At 47.5% G+C, this 17,792-nt stretch overlaps 1 protein-coding gene across 2 annotated transcripts; it reads right to left on the reverse strand.

Moving 5' to 3' along the window:
- LOC139286422 (BTB/POZ domain-containing protein 10-like) lies at window positions 1-12,928 on the reverse strand. Of its 2 annotated transcripts, none has more exons than XM_070907206.1 (8): window positions 12,801-12,928; window positions 8,087-8,337; window positions 7,659-7,980; window positions 6,668-6,770; window positions 4,591-4,711; window positions 2,669-2,866; window positions 1,841-1,951; window positions 1-1,378 (listed from the first exon to the last, which is right to left on the reverse strand). In XM_070907206.1, exons 1-8 carry the CDS (start codon window positions 12,926-12,928, stop codon window positions 909-911), a joined length of 1,704 nt encoding a protein of 567 aa, XP_070763307.1. In that variant the 3' UTR covers window positions 1-908. The 2 variants fall into 2 exon arrangements, with proteins under 2 accessions (XP_070763307.1, XP_070763308.1); XM_070907207.1 differs by lacking the exon at window positions 12,801-12,928 and having other exon boundaries at window positions 8,087-8,218; window positions 8,261-8,279.
- Between the last annotated feature and the right edge of the window lie 4,864 nt (window positions 12,929-17,792).

The following is a 17,792-nucleotide window of genomic DNA, read 5'->3' on the forward strand; positions in this document are numbered from 1 at the left end:
TGTTGTGAATAGCATTTATTAGAAAAACATTTGTGTTCAACATCTCTGACATCCTGTGCGCTCGCAGCCGTGAGACGGTGAGAGCCTGTGCAGAGTTTTCAGGGCGGGTCGGTCGGGCGTGGCGCCAACGGGTGGAAAACGTGGGAACTGGGAACCAAATCGACTGGTTTCAAAATGAACAAACGGGAGTGGAGCATTTTTCTTAAAAATTAAAAAAAAAACTTGTGTAAAACAAAAACAAACCCTTTTGTCAAAGCGACCCTTCACATTCGACTCACATCCAAATATGAAGAGGCACTGAAATCCACTTTCCCAGTGAGGTACAGTATCCCAGCAGCGCCACACACGTCACTTCATTATAATGTAATACAACACATGCATACAGGATGCGAGTAAACTGTCGTTTGGTCGGATAAATAAAATTAAAAAAAACAACAACAAACGAACGGAGGTGGGTGAGGAAGCCTGCTGGCATGCGTCCTCCTGTCTTTGGCCGCTGGACAGTTCGTTGGGACCGCCGAGTTGACTGAGAAAGGCTGCAGCAGAGGTGCAACAGAAGGCAAAGTGGTGTTTTGCCACTCAGGAGGAGGAAGAGGAGGATGAGGAGGAGGTGAGGGGGGTGGGGGTGGGGTACCAAAGTCTGCGTTCACACTGAAAGTAACAAGTGGCCAGAAGTGCTTTATTGTCAGCTGAGAAAGGTCGAACCTTGTGTGCTTATTGGCTGTCGACAGGCCAATCAGGTTTCTGTGCTTCTTGGCTTCCCGTCCAGTGTCACCGGGTCTAATTTCCTAACGTTTTAGGAGTTTTTTGGTGTAAATAACAAGCACTTGTTTCTGTTAGTGTGAACGCAGCAGCGGAGGGAGGGATGGAGGGAGGGGGGACAGGGGGGTCAAGTGTGCAGCCAGTCCTCATGCGGAGGGGGACGGTGTGTCTGGGTCTGGCTCGTAGTGGTAAGTGGCCTGAGTGTGGCTGCCGCCGTGCTGCTGGTTGCCGTGCGCCAAGCTGTGCAGGGCCTGGCTTGGGCTGTCCTGGGCCTGCTGGCTCGGGCCCTCGTAGCCCTGCGCCGAGCTCTCGGGCCCCTGCCCAAACGCCGGCCGGTGGGGGTCGTCGGCGCCCGGCGGCTGCGGCAGAGTGTCTAGCTCGTCCACCTGCGGCCCCGGGGGCTGCATGACCACCAGCTGGTCCTGGGGAATGTCCGCAGCGGCCGCAGCCAGGTTGGTGGTGGACTTGGACTTGACGCACTGGAAGTCCACGTGGCGGCTCTTCCCTTCCTCCTTCTCCCAGGACATGCGGATGAAGGGCCGCTGGACGTAGTTGTAGATGACCTCCGGGCGACCTCCGGGACGCCGCTTCACCTTTTCTTTATATGTCGGGTAGCCTGGAGAAAACACAAGAACAACATTTAAAGAACTACCGCTTCCTGGTTGGAGTCGCTTTCTCGCCGGGTCAGATGTGAAGATTAATACAACTCTCTCTCTCTCTCATGTTAGCTTAGCATAAAGACTAGAAACGGCGAGACAGCTAGCCTTGCTTTGTCCAAAGCTAACAAAATCCAGCAACCAGCACCTCTTAAACTCACTCACTGACCTGTTGCATCACATCTCTTTAATCCATGCAAAAGTCCAAGCGTAAAAACAACCATCCCCTGTTTCATGGAGGGGACTATTTCTTGGCCGGGAAGACGCCAGGAAGTGACCAAGCAATAGTCTGGCACATAGCCTAGCTTGTAAAAACGGCAAACTATACTAGTGTTTTCCAGTGACGGCTTGGATTTGTTGTGCAGTGTTTACAGGGAAAGGTTTCCCACTGTGGCCCTTGAGGGGAAAGTCCCAGTGAGTACCTTCTATTCCCAGCCGGATCTTCTTCAGCCCCCTGTCCTTCAGCACCGACTTGGCCACGTCTCTGTTCTCAATGTACTTGAAGAAGCGGTACAGTTTGGTGCTGTAGATGACTGTAGATGAGGAAAAGAGGGGACAGTCAGCGCGCACGTCCACCACATGACCTTCAACAACTGATCTGAAAAGACTTCCGTCCTTGTCAACAAAGAAATACAACTTTAAAAACACAAATATACGCACATATTGTTGATTTTTTTAAGGCTCTGTCATTTCCTAGAACAGCTACAACCACTGTAGCTTTTAGCCAATGTTACTCAAACCGGAGGACATTTGCTGGGGACTATTTTCAGCTGCGGATTAATCCACATTTGGTGCTCTAGCGAGTATTTACGGCGTGTGTGGGACTGGTTTCAAAATAAGCAACAGTGTGTGTGTGTGTGTTCACTGCAATGAAGGAGCATGTCCCCCAGTGCAACAGTGTGACTCATTGATGTGTTTTTAGGATTTTTTGGACAACAATGGAGCTCTATCACACACACACACACACACACACACACACACACACACACACTCTGAGCAACACGTTTTATTCAAACCACAGCTCTCCTCCTGTTGTTTTCTTCTTCTTACGTACTCTATTATGTGAAAGTAATCACACAAGAAGAAGAAGAAGAAGAAGGTTTCTGGTAACTGGAGGATGACCCCCACCCCCTTCCCCTCCCTCACAGCTCACCCAGCTGGCGAGGCAGACGCACTGCCACCAAAACGGGTCACCCGGGCGGCTGGAGTTCACTAGGGAGCGTAAACAGATCCGCTATCAGTGAGCTTACTCTGCGAGTACTCCTCTCCCATCTGCGGGGGGTACTCCTCGTCCCAGTCCACGACGTCGTCGTCCGTCAGCACCACCACGTGACACTCCCTCTCTCCGCTCTGGGCGCTGGCCACCATCAGCGGCAGCACCATCTCCTCCAGGTAACACTCGAACTGACGCCGGGCACCGTCGTTGGACAGCTCGTGCATCAGGGCACCTGCGGGGGGGGGGGGGGGGGGGCAGGTGGGGGCACATGTCACTGTTTGTGAGGAGCAAACCGACTCCATAACAAATACAGGGGTTCTGTATCCTGTACTTCTTCCAAGTTTAAACTGATATATTCACATGGAAAAACTCACAAACACAGCACCAACATACAGTATAAGAACACACACACGCTGTTTTTGCCGTTTATGAGACTGGGCACGCCTCTCTCCACCTCGAAATGTACACAATTGCTACGTTTTTGAGGCACAATTAAAAAACTAACTGCAAAAAATACAAAAACCGCAGCTTACAGTTACCGCGACACAAAGTACTGCATAAAATACGTTGACCATGTCGCGGGGGACTTCGTTAAAGTGGGACGTGTTGACCACTAGCGGCACTGTGGGTGGAGCACTTATTTTACTGATCGACAAGCGGAGATACGGCGAACAAAAGGAGGAGGGAGACTGCTAGCAAGTAAACGTGGATGGGAAACAATGCCACTTGAGAAGGAAACGTGGCTTTAGAAAATGTTTTATGAGGTCCACGTCCGTCAGAGCTAAAGAATGATGGGGAAATGGATAAAATGGTAACAGTTGTATTTATTCTTATTCATTACTGTGACTCGGGGTCTGGGAGTAAATAGAAACCAGCTACGGTCGGCCCATTACAGCTGTCTCCAGAATGTGTGCACACAGGCTGAGATCTGAGGGCCTTGAGGGCCATTCTAGGACAGTGTCTTCTTCTGAGCAAGGCTGTACACTGGTGGAAAGTTCTGGCTCTTCAGCTGATAATATCCAGGCAGCACTGCACCAGCTCTGACCTAAATATTACCTGAAACATGACAAATGCTGATACCGTGAACTCTTCAAAATATACAAACAGAAAAGGTGGTTTATATGCGGAGCCTTGAGTGTGGGTCTAATCCAGGACTGGAGACTGGTTTCATTGGTACTCAAATGAACCACAAAAAAAAAAAAAAAAAAAAAACCAACAACCCCCGAAAACCACGTCCTGCTGGTACAAGAATGAGACCTGCACGCCTCAGCTGGTTACGCGCTTGCATAACAAGCATTAAATCACAGGGCTAATCATGACCTACTTACAGCTCAACACACACACACACACACACACACAGACACAGCAGCCCCTGTGAGCTGAAGCTGCTCCTCCCACACACTCAGAGACACAAACAAGAGGCACAACCATGCACGATAACAACACTTACATCACACACACACACACAGATGTGCATCACTGACAAAAAAAAAAAGGCTTTTCTAGTGTGACGTCACGGGGTGTGGGGGTGTGTGTCAAACATGAAGTTAGGGAAACAGCACATGACGCAGGACAAACAGCTCCATCGGCCTGTCTCTATACACTATTCAGATATCCACTGTGCATTCATGCTGATAATGGACAGGTCTGAGCCTACTGACATCAACATCAACCATGTTACTAACTTACTACCGCCAACCTCCTCATTCATCCTAAAACCAAAAAAAGGCGTCTGCAGCTGCCTGCACCCACCAGACATGCCGCGGCGTCCACGTTTAGTAATGGGAATAAAAGCAAGCAACGTCTCTTTAGTAGCAACGCGATAACAAGGGAAACGACCTGCGCTCCGCACTCACCACAGTCCAGGGGCTACATCCGCGCGCGCGCGCGCGCGCACACACACACACACACACACACACTTCTTCAGACAGTAAATCGACAGCTGCGCGTACTCACTGAGGTCTCTGCACTTGATGGTGCTGTAGTTGAAGGAGATACAGAGGTAGTCACATGCCTCCCTCAGCTCCGGAATGGAAACGCCGTCAGGGCAGCGGATTATCCCCGATTTGTAGTAATCCTGCCATTTTCAGCAGAGCGCGCGCGCACACACACACACACACACACACACACACGAAAACACAGGCAGAATGGCGGGCGATCAGGCGCACACACAAGCATGGGAGAAAAAACAAGACGCCATTATTGATGCTGCTTCAGCCACACGGGCGGCAGAGAGACGGAGGGAGAGGGATGGAGGGGAGGGGGGGGGGGGGGGGGGTGATGAAAGTAAAATCCAGCGGACGTCACATGTGAGAGAGAGAGAGACTAAGAGGAGAAAAGGGGGCGGGGGGGGCTAACCACGTCACTCTCCCTCCCCTCGCTGTCTCCGTGTTCTCCCAGGGGAGCTTCTGCTCAAAACACTGCGGGACTGCGATGGAGCCGGACGGAGCTCAGGCAGCCACGCAGCTCCCGTCCCGGACCTCTCGCACTTTTTCCTCGCGCGCGCGCGCGCGCGCTCTCGTGCCAGAAACAGCGATGCCGTGGCCACGCTCGGGCCACCATTCAGCTCCTCCAGTAAGGCGCGCGGGCAGCGGAGTGTCGCCGCACTAGCCAGAAACCCGTTGGAAGCCACATATCAACAAAAAGCTCACCGGGAATGCTTCATGTTTTCCGTTCGCGCGTGGCAAAATGAGGCGGCAGTTTGAACCTCAGCCCTGAGCTGTCTCTGCCCTGCTGCCATGTTTGTGTTGTTTTGTTGTTTTTTGTTTTCCTGTCAGCGCTAATAAGCAAGCGTGCTGACAAGGCAGTCTGTGTGCGCTTTCAATCAAACATAATCCCGCCATACGGTGGTCTCTAGAAACCGACAGCTGCGTACAGGGGCGTGTGGTCCATTACGGGCGTTGGGGCGCCGCCGCTCCTTTAATTCCAATTGTGAAATACATATTTTAATGACAAATCGTTAATGTTATTGTTGTGTTGTGTGTGTGTATACATTTAAGTTGTTACTCTCACATAAACCATAATAATAATAAAAAGCGCTGCCTACAGTCAACCGATCACGTTTAAACGGGCGTTGGTTGCTGACGACGACTTAGCTTTTTTTTTTTATTAATCTCGGAACCCTACAGATTAGCTTTTAATTAGCTTTCTTTATATTGATCTGCATTCGAATAGTCGCCAACGGGCTCCTCTTTTAAACTGAAAAATAGCTCACCACGAAGGTCCATTTAGTAGCTGCTCTGGAGCTTTCGATCCAATCTCATGAGCGTTATCAGTGTCATTTCCTTTTCTTTTCTTTTTTTGTGTTTGGAGCAATTTCCAGACTGTTGGCTTTCCATAACAACTGGGCAAAGCTCCACAGCAGCTACTGAATGGACTTATACTGGATGTGTATTGGATCTACTGGCTTCATCTATCTGTGACTTTATTGGGGGGGGGGGGGGGGGTTGTGCAGGATATCCATTTATTCGTCCATGTACTTGGCACAACTTAAAACTGGCTCGCTCATAGCGTTTTATGGTTTATGCAAAACGCTCCCAGCCTGAACACTTGAGCAGTGTTTCTTCAAATAAAAAGAGCTGATGCTGTAGCTAATGGGTTCTGAGCAGCTCTTCCGGGAAGCTTTATCATCTTTCTATGAACATGGTTTTGTTTTTGGGATCCTTTGCTGCCGTGTTTCTATTATACCCCCCCCCCCCCCCCATCCCCCCCTCATTACAAGCAGCTACAATGGACCAAAACGAACTGGAGGGAGTAGGGTGGAAGAGAGGACTGGTAGAACAGGATCAGGATCAGAGAAAGAGAGAGTTGGCGGTGGGCGTGCTGAGAGGTATCTGATGTGTGATACAAATGGAAGGATGGAGGGAGATGGGTGGGAGCAGGGGTGGATGGAGAGAGCGCCAGAGAAAGACAGAAAAAGCTACACTGAGACAATGAAAGCATGAGAGAGAAAGATAGAGACACTGCGATCCGGCGCGCTGTCTGCTGTACACAGGGAGTGACAGACAAACTGTTCTGAGCTCAGCATCCTCACCAGAATGGCTCTGAAGACGGTGGAGCTGATGCCATCGGCCACCTCAAACTCTCCCTTTTCATTGGGTCGTGTGAAGTTGTGGTCCCGTCCAGAACCAAACATCCTGGAAACGAATAACAGATGAGGAAAAACAACAACAACAACAACAAAAACAACTTGTGATCACGGGGCGAACAGATCAAGTATCAGATCAAATTCAAAAGTGGCCGCCTATCAGTGTTGCTGCCGTTTGTTTGTTTTTACGCTTCAGGAGCTGGAACGGCACATTAAAAGGTGCGGGAAGACTTCGAAGCCGTGGTTCAGGCACTTCCTTGTAATCACAGAGGACGGCCGTGTAGTTTCAAAATGAATGTGATCAAAACAACTTGAAGGAAATAAAGACATAATAAATCAAAACCAATCTCGTTTAAATGGATGTAATCCTGACACACACAAAAAAAAAATCACAACTGCCTTATGGTTTATTCATTATAAAAAGGTGCTATGTGAATTTGTATTTATTTGTATACACACACACACACACACACACACACACACACACACACACACACACACACACACATCAACCAGGTCTGCTGGAACGCTTTGGGACATGAAAGGAGGGCGCTGTCCTTTCAGCACCAATACAGTGAAAGCTTTTAGTTTCAGGGAATGGCAGATGGTAGGCGGAGTGAAAGGTGAACAGACAAAAAAACCATCCAAAATATCTATCCTCTTTAGTAAAGCCAAAAGGGAAATAATAATACTGTTATATATGTATCCTGTAGAACTGTTTCAACAGTTTCTACCCAGCTGTTTCAGCACTTACAGTCCAGCAGTGCTGGACAGTCAGCAGGGTGGTTTGAAAACTCACGTCTAACACTCCACATTTCCTCCAGGGCTCGATAATGTATTGGAAAGGTTACCAAAGTAAAAAGTCTGGGCCTTCCCGTGTCTATGGGGAAACTGTAAGGCTCCTTTACCTACTTTAAATCCATTTCTCACACATTACCTGCCCAGCATGGTGTTAGGTTGAGCTGTGAAGATGGCGGGATCCACCACGAATCTCGTGTTGTCCACAATGAGCGTCACTCGTTCCCCCAGTCTCAGCCCACTGCGGTGCCCCTCTTTGCTGCTGAGGTCGTACACATAGATCATGTCGCACAGCCCTTGGCCCAGTGTCTTGGAGTGGTGGTCTGCTCCAGGAGGGCCCAGGGACCGGGGTATGTGTCCCCCGATCAGGGCCCCTCCGGCGTGGGAATAGGGAAGGGGGACCCTGGGAGGGCGTGGGCTGGAGGGTCTGGAGGACGAGCCTCCGTCGCCGCGCTCGCGGTCTGTGGGAGACAGGGGGAGAACACGTGAACACCAGTGAGGCGAGCTGTCAGTCAGACACAACCATAGTCAGGTCTAATGATTACTTCTTCTTCCTCTTCTCCTCACCATGCTGCCGAGTGGGAGAAGTGACATTCCTGATGCAGGGCGTCAGCTGACTCTCCCCCCTCTCATGGGAGGAGTCACGTGAGCGGTCGCTGGAGCGCCGCCGTTGCTCTCGGTAATGTTCTGCTCCTCCTCCTCCTCTTTCTCTCGCCCCGCCGATGGCACCACCGCTGGCACCGGACCCGTACATATTCATGGTGCTGACCTGCTCCTGCTGGTCGCAGTCCAATACTGACAAACCACACTGCCGCTCACTGATGGAGACATGAGAGCGTGTGCACACACACACACACACACACACACACACACACACACACACAGAGGAAATCAAAGCTATGAGCATGTCTTTTATTTCAGCTAAGGAGTAAAGTCAGACTGCACAGCGTTTTTGCTGAATGACATGGCGAGTACTTTGTTCAAACTGGACTACACCGAATAAAGAGCGCCATGTGGTCTGACTTTGGGTTCTGATAAAGATAACCGATGACCCAGAGGTACACGGCCACCAATGTCTTCGTTCATTCATTTTTTTTTTGGAAACTTAGCAAAGGTTTTAGTCAACTTGTTCTCCGTGCAGTTGAATGCTGAGGATGAAGTTACTGCCACTGGTGTGTTTTTGGATCAAATGAGGCCGTCTCCGGGAATCCACAAAACACATTTAAAAAAGATTTCATAAACAGGTTAGTAATAACACAGAGAAAAAGAGGAGGGGAGCTGTTGCGTGCACAAAATTGAGAAAATGTGCAATGCTAAATGTGTGCATAAATACAGGCACTTTGTAGCACTAACACATTAAAAGGCTCGGACTGGCAGCTATTCCGGATTTCAGGCTTCAAAGTCTGGCGCTCTTGCTCTCAGGCAGCATCACCTTCTCACTGTTCTGCATTAAACCTGTTCCCCCTCCTTTTTTTGGGCCTTCCAGTTCACCTTTACGATGGGGGGCAGGAAGCGAGCCGGGTAAGCTCGGTTAAACTAAACGTTTGGTCAGAGCTGGAGCTAGAGTCGAGATGAGGACCCACGAGAAGCTAGCGCTCGTCACTTAAAGGCTACATGTGCCGCAGGAGACAGCGGCGTAAAGAAATATAGATATCAGACAATTCAGGAAATGGAAAAATCCTCTGTGGCCCCTTTTATTTGACTGCCACGGCATCGCAATAAGATTGAATTCCAAACTGCCAGAAAAGTTTGATGTGGTCACAACTTCAAGTCCGAGTGGGATGACACCACTAATCCTACAGAAACCAAAGCACTGACGCATGATATCGTGCAACAATGAGATAGATGGCTTGGTGGACACAGATTAGATCACACACACAGTTGTGCAGAAATCGCTCAGGGGGTAAAAGGTTTGTTTTGCAGTTTGCGAGCAGTGGAACGAGGAGAGAGCCTGTAGAAAAGAAAAAAAAAAGTCTGGAGTCAACTCGTGTGAACCCTTACAGGAGCTGAGTGCTGCAGAAACAGGGCCCGACGACAAACCACCAACCTCAGCCTGCAGCTACACGCACGCACACGCACACACACACACAAACACACCGCCCCAGCATCCATTAGAGAGTGTGCCCATGTGAGACCATCTGAGCGAGCGGGACTCGCTTAGGTACAGGACAACAAACAGGAATGGCTTCGGCTGTTCGCTCGCTCCACGGGCTGCTTTTTCAGGGATTTCGGGCCGACGCTTAACAACCACTCCACCTTGCCTTGGAGCGAGCGACGCCTCCTGGAGTGGCTCGCTGCAATCCAAACAGACAAGCAGCCTTGAGAGAGCTGTTACCAATATCTGCCCTCCTTTCCACAGAGGACTTAAACGCACCATCTCGTGCATAAAGTGGAAAAAAGTGACGGGAATGTGTTAACTCTTTTGGTGTTTTTTGGTTTCAATGTTAGTTAACATAATAGCATCTCTCTGATGGGACGCTTGATTCAGGCAAGGCCCTTATTCAATAATGCATAGGCTCAAAAGCGCAGCGTGCGATGCTATCGAGTTTGACAGCTGTACAATGCGGTTACAAATGGTCAGTTTTAGACATGCAAATTAAATAGTAAATGCATGGAGACGTGAACCCGAGAGAAGGGATGAAGATGAAAGGGAGGACAGCAGAGGTGCTTGCGGTAGCACTTGAAATAGTAACACCGTGTGAGCAGTGGTTAAATGCTGGCCAATAACACTGGACCGGATGTTGGCACGTGTCGAGTGAATGCAGGCAGTCACACTTCAGGTGACATGCAAAAAAAAAAGAAGCCGCCGCATGTATCACATGATAACAGCAATGATACAGGACTGCCTGTGGGGTTTTGGTATTGATATATGAGAGAGGGAAAATGCTACCAAACCTTTTATAATTACATTATTATTCAGTTGTATTATGATAAATTACACTCCTGCAGTTATGTTGATGAGTGTTCACTTCCATTTGGGTTCCACTGCGACAGTGTATCTGATCAATAATAATTATCAGGCAGACACACAACCAGGCCTCAGTGATGAAGAGCGAGTGGCTGCTGTGAAATACGATGATGATGATGACGACCATCTACTGTAGGCTATGGAATCGGAGAGATGGAAGATGGGGAGCAAGGAGGGACAGAATGAGAGATTCTTTTTTTATTTTTCCCTTTATTATTATTTTATAAAAATGAAGTTAGTGACGTACAAAGAGCCAGAGCACCGACTGCCTTCCACAAGGCACAGCACATGACCAGGCACGCATAAATAAACCACTAACGCATAAAGCTCTGACCTAGCTCACTGAGGCAGATTGGACACTTTGACGCACCACATAAAAAACAAATCAAGCGCGCATCAGGTCTTAAACCTGAAGGCAAGCTGTTCATTACTGAATGAGGAATTATAAATGTAAGTCTTTTGTTGCCCGTGTCCAGCGGAAAGGCCATATATTTCGGCAGAGGCTGGTAATGAGAGACGCCTCCCTGGATACTGGCTGACATCTTAACGCGCTGGACGGCCGGGTAGGTGGCCAACCGACTAACAGACTGATTGAGTGGATAATAGGCTAACTGTCTGGGTGGTGGTAGAGCCAGGCGAAGCAAGACCAGTGAGCTGAGGACACAAAATGATCAACAATGCAGTGTGATGACACGTCACCTTGAATTTCCACTGACGCCTAAGCTACACCCAGTCAAGGTCACAGATTCATTTTCGTTTTATGGCGCCCCATCAGCCTTGTGATGCCTAAGATTTTATCTTGTGCACAACACGTTAGCACAAACCTAAACCCAATGATGTCAAAGCACATTTACAAAATAATTAATAATACAAATGTAAAGAGAAAAAAAAAACAACCCATGTGAAGCTAGTTATGGTGAACTTTTAATTATACTCAAAAGGGTAAAGACCCTGTTCGTTTTCTGTTTATAACATGTCGGCTTCACAGTATAGCTGCTGACTCCGGCAATGTCCTTGAAGACTGGGGTCACCATAGCAGCTGAGGAAAGGAACAAAGAGACGCACACTGCTCCTGGCTCAGTGTGTTCAGGTGAGCCCGACAACTTCCTTAAGCCTGTGTAAGAGACACTAACTGTCACTGAAAATGTGAAGAAACAGCATTCAAGGCTATTCATAGACAGGCATGGCGCAATGGTCAGGCCTATTATCCATTATATCACGGTTATACATTATACTGAAGTGAATTGATCATAAACAATTGACCTAATTTGTTATGATCAATTCGCTTCAGCGAGACATGACTGATTGTAATACTATATATTGTGTTTACTTACACGGGTGCCTGACAGTGCATAAATGCATATTTTATCTCCAATGGGATTTTAATGCTGGGCAGAAATGGGATAATAAAAACAAAAGCTGGTCTTCCGGCCAAAACAGGCAGGCAGCCAGTGGCCAGACCAGCAGGGTAGAGGGAACAAAGGAACTGAGGAGGCAACATTTCACTCAGGGCAGGCGGCTCCTCTCATCTTTCACATGGCAATGCAAATCTGCGGCGGCCAAGATCTCACACAGCCAGAAAAGAAGATTTCACTTGTCCAATTTCCTGTGACTGGGCACCAACCCCCACCCCCCTGTGATATCACAATTTCCCTTGTCTTTTGCTGAACAGATAGGTCAACGGCCTGCAGCGCTTACAAAAGATCTGCACACAGGTTTGATGTGTTAAATACAAGTCAAGTTCGCCAACCGGCCCGCGACACAATAATTCAAACAATGCAAGATGCGAGGCATCCTGGCATGTCTATTAAAAGCTTGAGGTGAGAGCCCTGAGGGGTGAGGGTCCCATCTATTATTTAGGGGCTGCTGACACCGACACACTGACGGGCAAAGACATGGGGGGGGGGGGGGGGTCTGCTCTCTGCAGCAGTCTGGGCTGAAATCCAGCAAAGATATCCTCAACATGGGATAAAACTGGGAAATACCCCCTTATAACAATAATATGGATATCATCCTTACATTTTGTCTTATATCTTCGGGAATATGATGGGCATTTCTTATGTCATGCAACATAAAAGATCACTATTAAATATCACAAGATCACTATTTACTCTATTGAGTACCATAGTCAGACGGAGTCCCATCAAGGATACTAGCCTACAGACAGTGATTTTCTTTCTAGAGCACTATCCTTTTATTTTTTTTATTACAGTAAATCGTACCAAGAGCCCGGTGCTAATAGTGTGCACATAGTGTAACACACAATGACAAAGAAAAAAAACCCGGTGCTTTGAAAGCGGACGTGCACCTTACCGGTCGGTATCAGAGGGCCAAGTGAAGACAAAGCAGCAGGGGATGAGCTGCGGGATGACAGCGGCACAAAAGCCTTGCGCTCCTCCGAACAAAGCGGGCTTGCCGGCAGCTTCAGCATCCTCGCTCATTACTTTCCAACTTCCTCGGCATCGTTTCACACACTCAACCTGGGCTCGGACTCGCTGCTAAAACCCACCGCGTCGGCCCAGCGCTCCGATTGTGTCCGCAAGGGCGAGGGAGACGCGCGCCGGCTAGTCATTCGGAGTCACCGGAGGGACCTGAAACTGTGAATGGCCGCGTGCTTGACTGAATCAGAGCGGCGCCGCCTTCACGTGCTCCTCGTAAGCTCCCCCTTCATGTATTAGTAGTGCATGTCATCGACGCTGGCCGTCAATAACAACAAAACAGATCCACTTTCGCCTATACAATTAAACTGCAGGATGTCTTTAGCGTCGCCATCGCAACACTAATGTTTTTGGGGAAGGAAATGTCTATTAGTCAGACTAACCATCGTAAATGGAATTTGTTCCACAGGGACATACATATTTATTTGCCAGTGGTCGTGGGGTATGTTTATATCCGTTTGGCAGACCCCTGCCAGATGCCGCACAAAAATCACGAGTTTTCCAGGGCTATCATTTGATCTGTTCTTTCCAATGGGCTCAAACCGACCACGTAAAAGCAATATTTCCAACTTCATTTGAAGGCAGCATCAAACAGGCACTTACTGAATCGCTCTGTCTGCAAGGTTGTCTCGGACAGTTTTTCCTTCTTGACAAAAAAAAAAAACTAAAACAAGCTCGGGGAACAATAAATCAATCAATCAATCTGAGAAAACACGAACATATACAAAACACCGACATATTTGTGCGCATGCGCCGACCGTGCATGCAGCCTGTTACAGTCCCTCCTGGTTGTTTTCTTCTTTTCCTTACCTTTTCTCCTTTATTTCTTTATTCAACTCAGAACTGTTTTTAAATGTGTATATTTTTTATTTGATATTTCTTATTTTTATATTTTGTACATACTTTTAGCTCAAAATTATGCTACTTTCTACTCTTGAATGGGAGCACCGGTACTGTACAAAAATCCATCAACATGTCATATTATAACATAACTTCATAGTCATAAGACACACTGTATTGTCCATGCTTTTAAGGGCACTGGTTGATTCGGAACTGTGTCGCGCACTTTATCAGCACTACATGGGCAATGTCACCTTCATGACACCAGGGGACCCCTTTACACTACAAGATAAGTCACACTACATTACCTCTTCCAGGCTAGGGCATAAGAGGCACATGGCTGAATGAAATCCTCTCTTCTTTTTTTTTATAAATGGTCACCAGGAATTCAGATGGTGCACACAGTGTGGGATTAACCAGCGGAACATCTGTCTGTGCTGCAACACCAACCTCCTCACTACACAATCTATCCACTGGACAACAAGGGCTGTGGTGTTTTTCTATAACATGACGGCGCTTTACCAAATGAACCCCGGGATGATTTCTATCCACTTTTTGAATGGATTTGGAGGTGGCAAATTAAAGGCAGTTACACATTGGCCATCCATCAAACAATACAGTCACTGCGTGGACATTGTTGACCTCAAAACGTCCCATTTCTGGAAATGACTATGCTATACGTAGGGTGTCTTGTAAAATTAATTGTATGCAGATACCAGTTGGCTACACTCAAGTTAACATCAATGAACAGGGGGGCTAACATGTCCCGATATGTGGCTCCATCTCCGCAAAGGGCTTGTCATTGCAGGGGTGTTACGTTAGCTTAATACAACATTCGTTAACGTTAGCTAAGCTACATAACGGCAAAAGAGACACACCATAGATTTGAACGCAAATTAATTTCTCTAACAACATGGATCCTCGTGCTCGACAGATTAAAGTTATGGCCACATTGGCTGGAAGACAGGTTGTATTGCCTATACTACAATACAACATTGCCGTCCACTACCTCTTAACCACAAGCTAAGCTACATATTTCACCGCTATTCAACAGATAGCACTTAAGGAAATATGACGACACACATTTACTCTGTCTCGAACGTCACTTCGGAAACTGTTAACGAGAAGTTGCCGGATAAAATTCCACGCTGCCATTCTTGCTTTTAAAACGTGACTGCGTGTGAACTCACCGACGATGTCAAAAGCAAGAAAGTCACTCGCCATCGTGCTCTGCAGAGACTTTAGAGCGGCTAAGAGGATTTTAGACTTTTTGGTTAGCCTGTTAAATTAGCGTTAACCGCTAAGCTAAACACCTCGCCAGCCGTTAGGCTAACGCTAGCTAGCTCGCTCCATAAACAGTAGTTCAAAACAAACTTTCCTTTACCTCCTTGCGTTACATTCCGATTTTGGCTTTTTTATCCGCTGGGCAGTCCACCCGAAATACGTGGAAGAGAGTTTCCGTAGAAGACACCCCCCCCCAGCGTACATGAACTACACTTGGCTGTGGATTCTTTGTTTTGGTTTTGGGAAAACTCGCACGCAACGTATCGCGAGACTACCTCCAGGGGACAACCCCCGCATGCACACAAGCGCGCGCGCACACACACACACACACACACAACTATGTACATTCCTGAACGCATAAAAAAACAACAACAACTTTAACAGGAATATGATTCATTTATTTTTTTCATTCATTCATATCAAACACGGCTGACATACATGACAATAAAATGTCGTATTTTATATAGTTAAACACATAAAAAAAATATACAATGTATTTCTATGTTGTTGAAGTGCATAGCCTATTATTAAGCCTAACATTAGATATCCGTTTTGACGTTTTACACTCAAAACTCCAGGTAAAAAGACGTAGCATTACGAGCAGGTCTACAATGTAGCCTAATAAATATAGTCTATACATTCATACATTTAAACTAGACGACATTGGCATAAAACGAGAGACAGGAATGCCCGTTGATTCGGGCGTCGTCAAATCATAAACAACAAGTGTTGGTCTCTTTACCTCCTCCAGTTCGGTGCAGTAAGCAGCTTTACGAGCGGTTTACAACACGGCCTGTCAGATAAAAGTGCATACAGCACGGGGAAGCCTCGCCTCGCAGCCCCCCCCCCCCCCCCCCCCCCCCCCTCTGTCACGTCCATAAATATCGATTCCATAAATACAGTGAAATAAATAAAATGAAAACGCAAAATAAATTTAAAAAAAAACAAAGGTGCATTCTAACAAGAGACGATCTTTCGAAACGTTCGAAACGTTAAAGTAGAAAAATAGAAAGTGGACTAAAATTCTGTGACAATGTTAAAAGTCATGTGATGTAAAATCAACCCAAGTCTCACGATGGCTGCTCTGACTTGAGGAGCTTCTCTAAGAAGCTCACGGCGTGCTGGATCTCCTCCGGTGTCAGGTCGTCCAGGTCGGGCAGCTCCTCGGGACGCAGCCTCCTCCTCGTCCGGCCCGCCTCCCCGCTGCTGCCCCGGGCCGGCGCGGTGTGGATGCCCCGGAGCCTCATCTGCAGCCACTCCCGACGCTCCTGCAGCTGCTTGTGCTCCCCGAGGTTGTGCATGAGCTGGACCTCACTCACCGTCCTTTTTCTGCACACAGGGCCGTGAAATATGGGTTAGTTTGACACTGCAATGATTCATTAATTGAATGTGAAGCCCAGCCGAGGTGATGAACTTGCGGTGGTGAAGGTGATCTTAATTGATCTGAAAGAGGCGATAGGAGGGGGGATTACCTCAGAGGGCGCCCTTGACAGACAGTGAAGAGGTGTAAAATGCAGAATGAAACGAACACGATTTTATAGTCCATGCTGACCTTCATGACCTGTTGAGATGAAAATAAAAAACCTGAGATATAATATGAAATGGAAAATGACCAAAAACACGATAAGTGGATTTTAAATGTCTGACCTTCAGCCTTACGTCAAAATAAGTGAGGAAGCTGTATGATATTCAATTTTTAGTAAGATTTATCTTGAAATCCCTATAGCTGACATATTAAACATTCAAATATATCACAATATCTAGGAAAAAACTGGAGTTGGGGGGGGGGGGGGGTGTTCGGCCTACATCTCTGACAATAATAAACTGAACATACCTCTGGTGGTGGCTCCCCCTCAGTCTGATAACACTAAAAGTTGTGTTCCGGCAGTATAAAGTGGAGTCAGTCTGGTTTGGTGGTTAGCGCCTATCAGTTTTGATAAGCACGGGACTCTCCAGCTTCCTTTTATAGCCCCTGGGCCCAGCCATTGATGAGCTGCCTTCATTATTGCTGTTGATGTCACACCTCCAGCTCCTGGAGGGGGCAGGACAGGAATGACAACACCTCCTCTGAGCTTCAGGCTTTCACCACCGTTGTACCAGACCAAATGGCTATGCATGTTGAACCCAAATACCTTCCCACCCACCTTACACGTACACACACACACACACACACACACAAAATTCCAAACTCCTTTAAAGGAATGCCTGCATTTCCCTGTCGGTAAATCTATTGATTTATTTTATTTCTACATTTTATTCTGTGATATCACTATTAGACCATGTATGTATGTTGAAATGGTTATTCCAATTAATGTGATGGCAGGATGACTGAGAAGGTTTTACGTAAGAAACCCTGTTTCCCAGACTAAAACCACACGCGAAACATCCCTCCACATTTTCAATTTTGCATGCTTCTCTTTTTTATTTACTTCCCCCTATCTCCGTAGAGTGGCCAGATCTATTGGTCCACATCTGATGTGACCTTTTTTTGTCCGACTACCAGCCTGCCTCACAACAATAGCGCCAACATTTGGATGGATTTATGACTCCCATTGGCTATTAGGGAGTCTCCCTGGCTACATAGGCGCTTTGCCCAAGAATTAACATTGTTTTAACGAGTTCACTTCCCCCCCAAAAAAGAGCTTTTACACGGGCCTGACGTCAGAGAAAACATCCTGAATCAAAGAGTAAGTGGGAGTTCAGGAGGTGTGTCGGGGGGGGGTGATCCCGATGCCGTCATGGT

The sequence above is a fragment of the Enoplosus armatus genome, chromosome 6, assembly GCF_043641665.1.
Source record: "Enoplosus armatus isolate fEnoArm2 chromosome 6, fEnoArm2.hap1, whole genome shotgun sequence".
In the NCBI taxonomy this organism is placed as follows: Eukaryota; Metazoa; Chordata; class Actinopteri; order Centrarchiformes; family Enoplosidae; genus Enoplosus; species Enoplosus armatus.

What these genes read in the sequence shown, in the direction of transcription:
- LOC139286422 (XM_070907206.1), bottom strand. Translation starts at nt 12,928, where the DNA reads ATGAGCGAGGATGCTGAAGCTGCCGGCAAGCCCGCTTTGTTCGGAGGA. An exon ending in TGGCCCTCTGATACCGACCG is followed by an intron (nt 8,338 to 12,800) that starts GTAAGGTGCACG and finishes TGTCTCCATCAG; the next exon opens with TGAGCGGCAGTGTGGTTTGT. An exon ending in GATCCGGCTGGGAATAGAAG is followed by an intron (nt 1,379 to 1,840) that starts GTACTCACTGGG and finishes TGTTTTCTCCAG; the next exon opens with GCTACCCGACATATAAAGAA.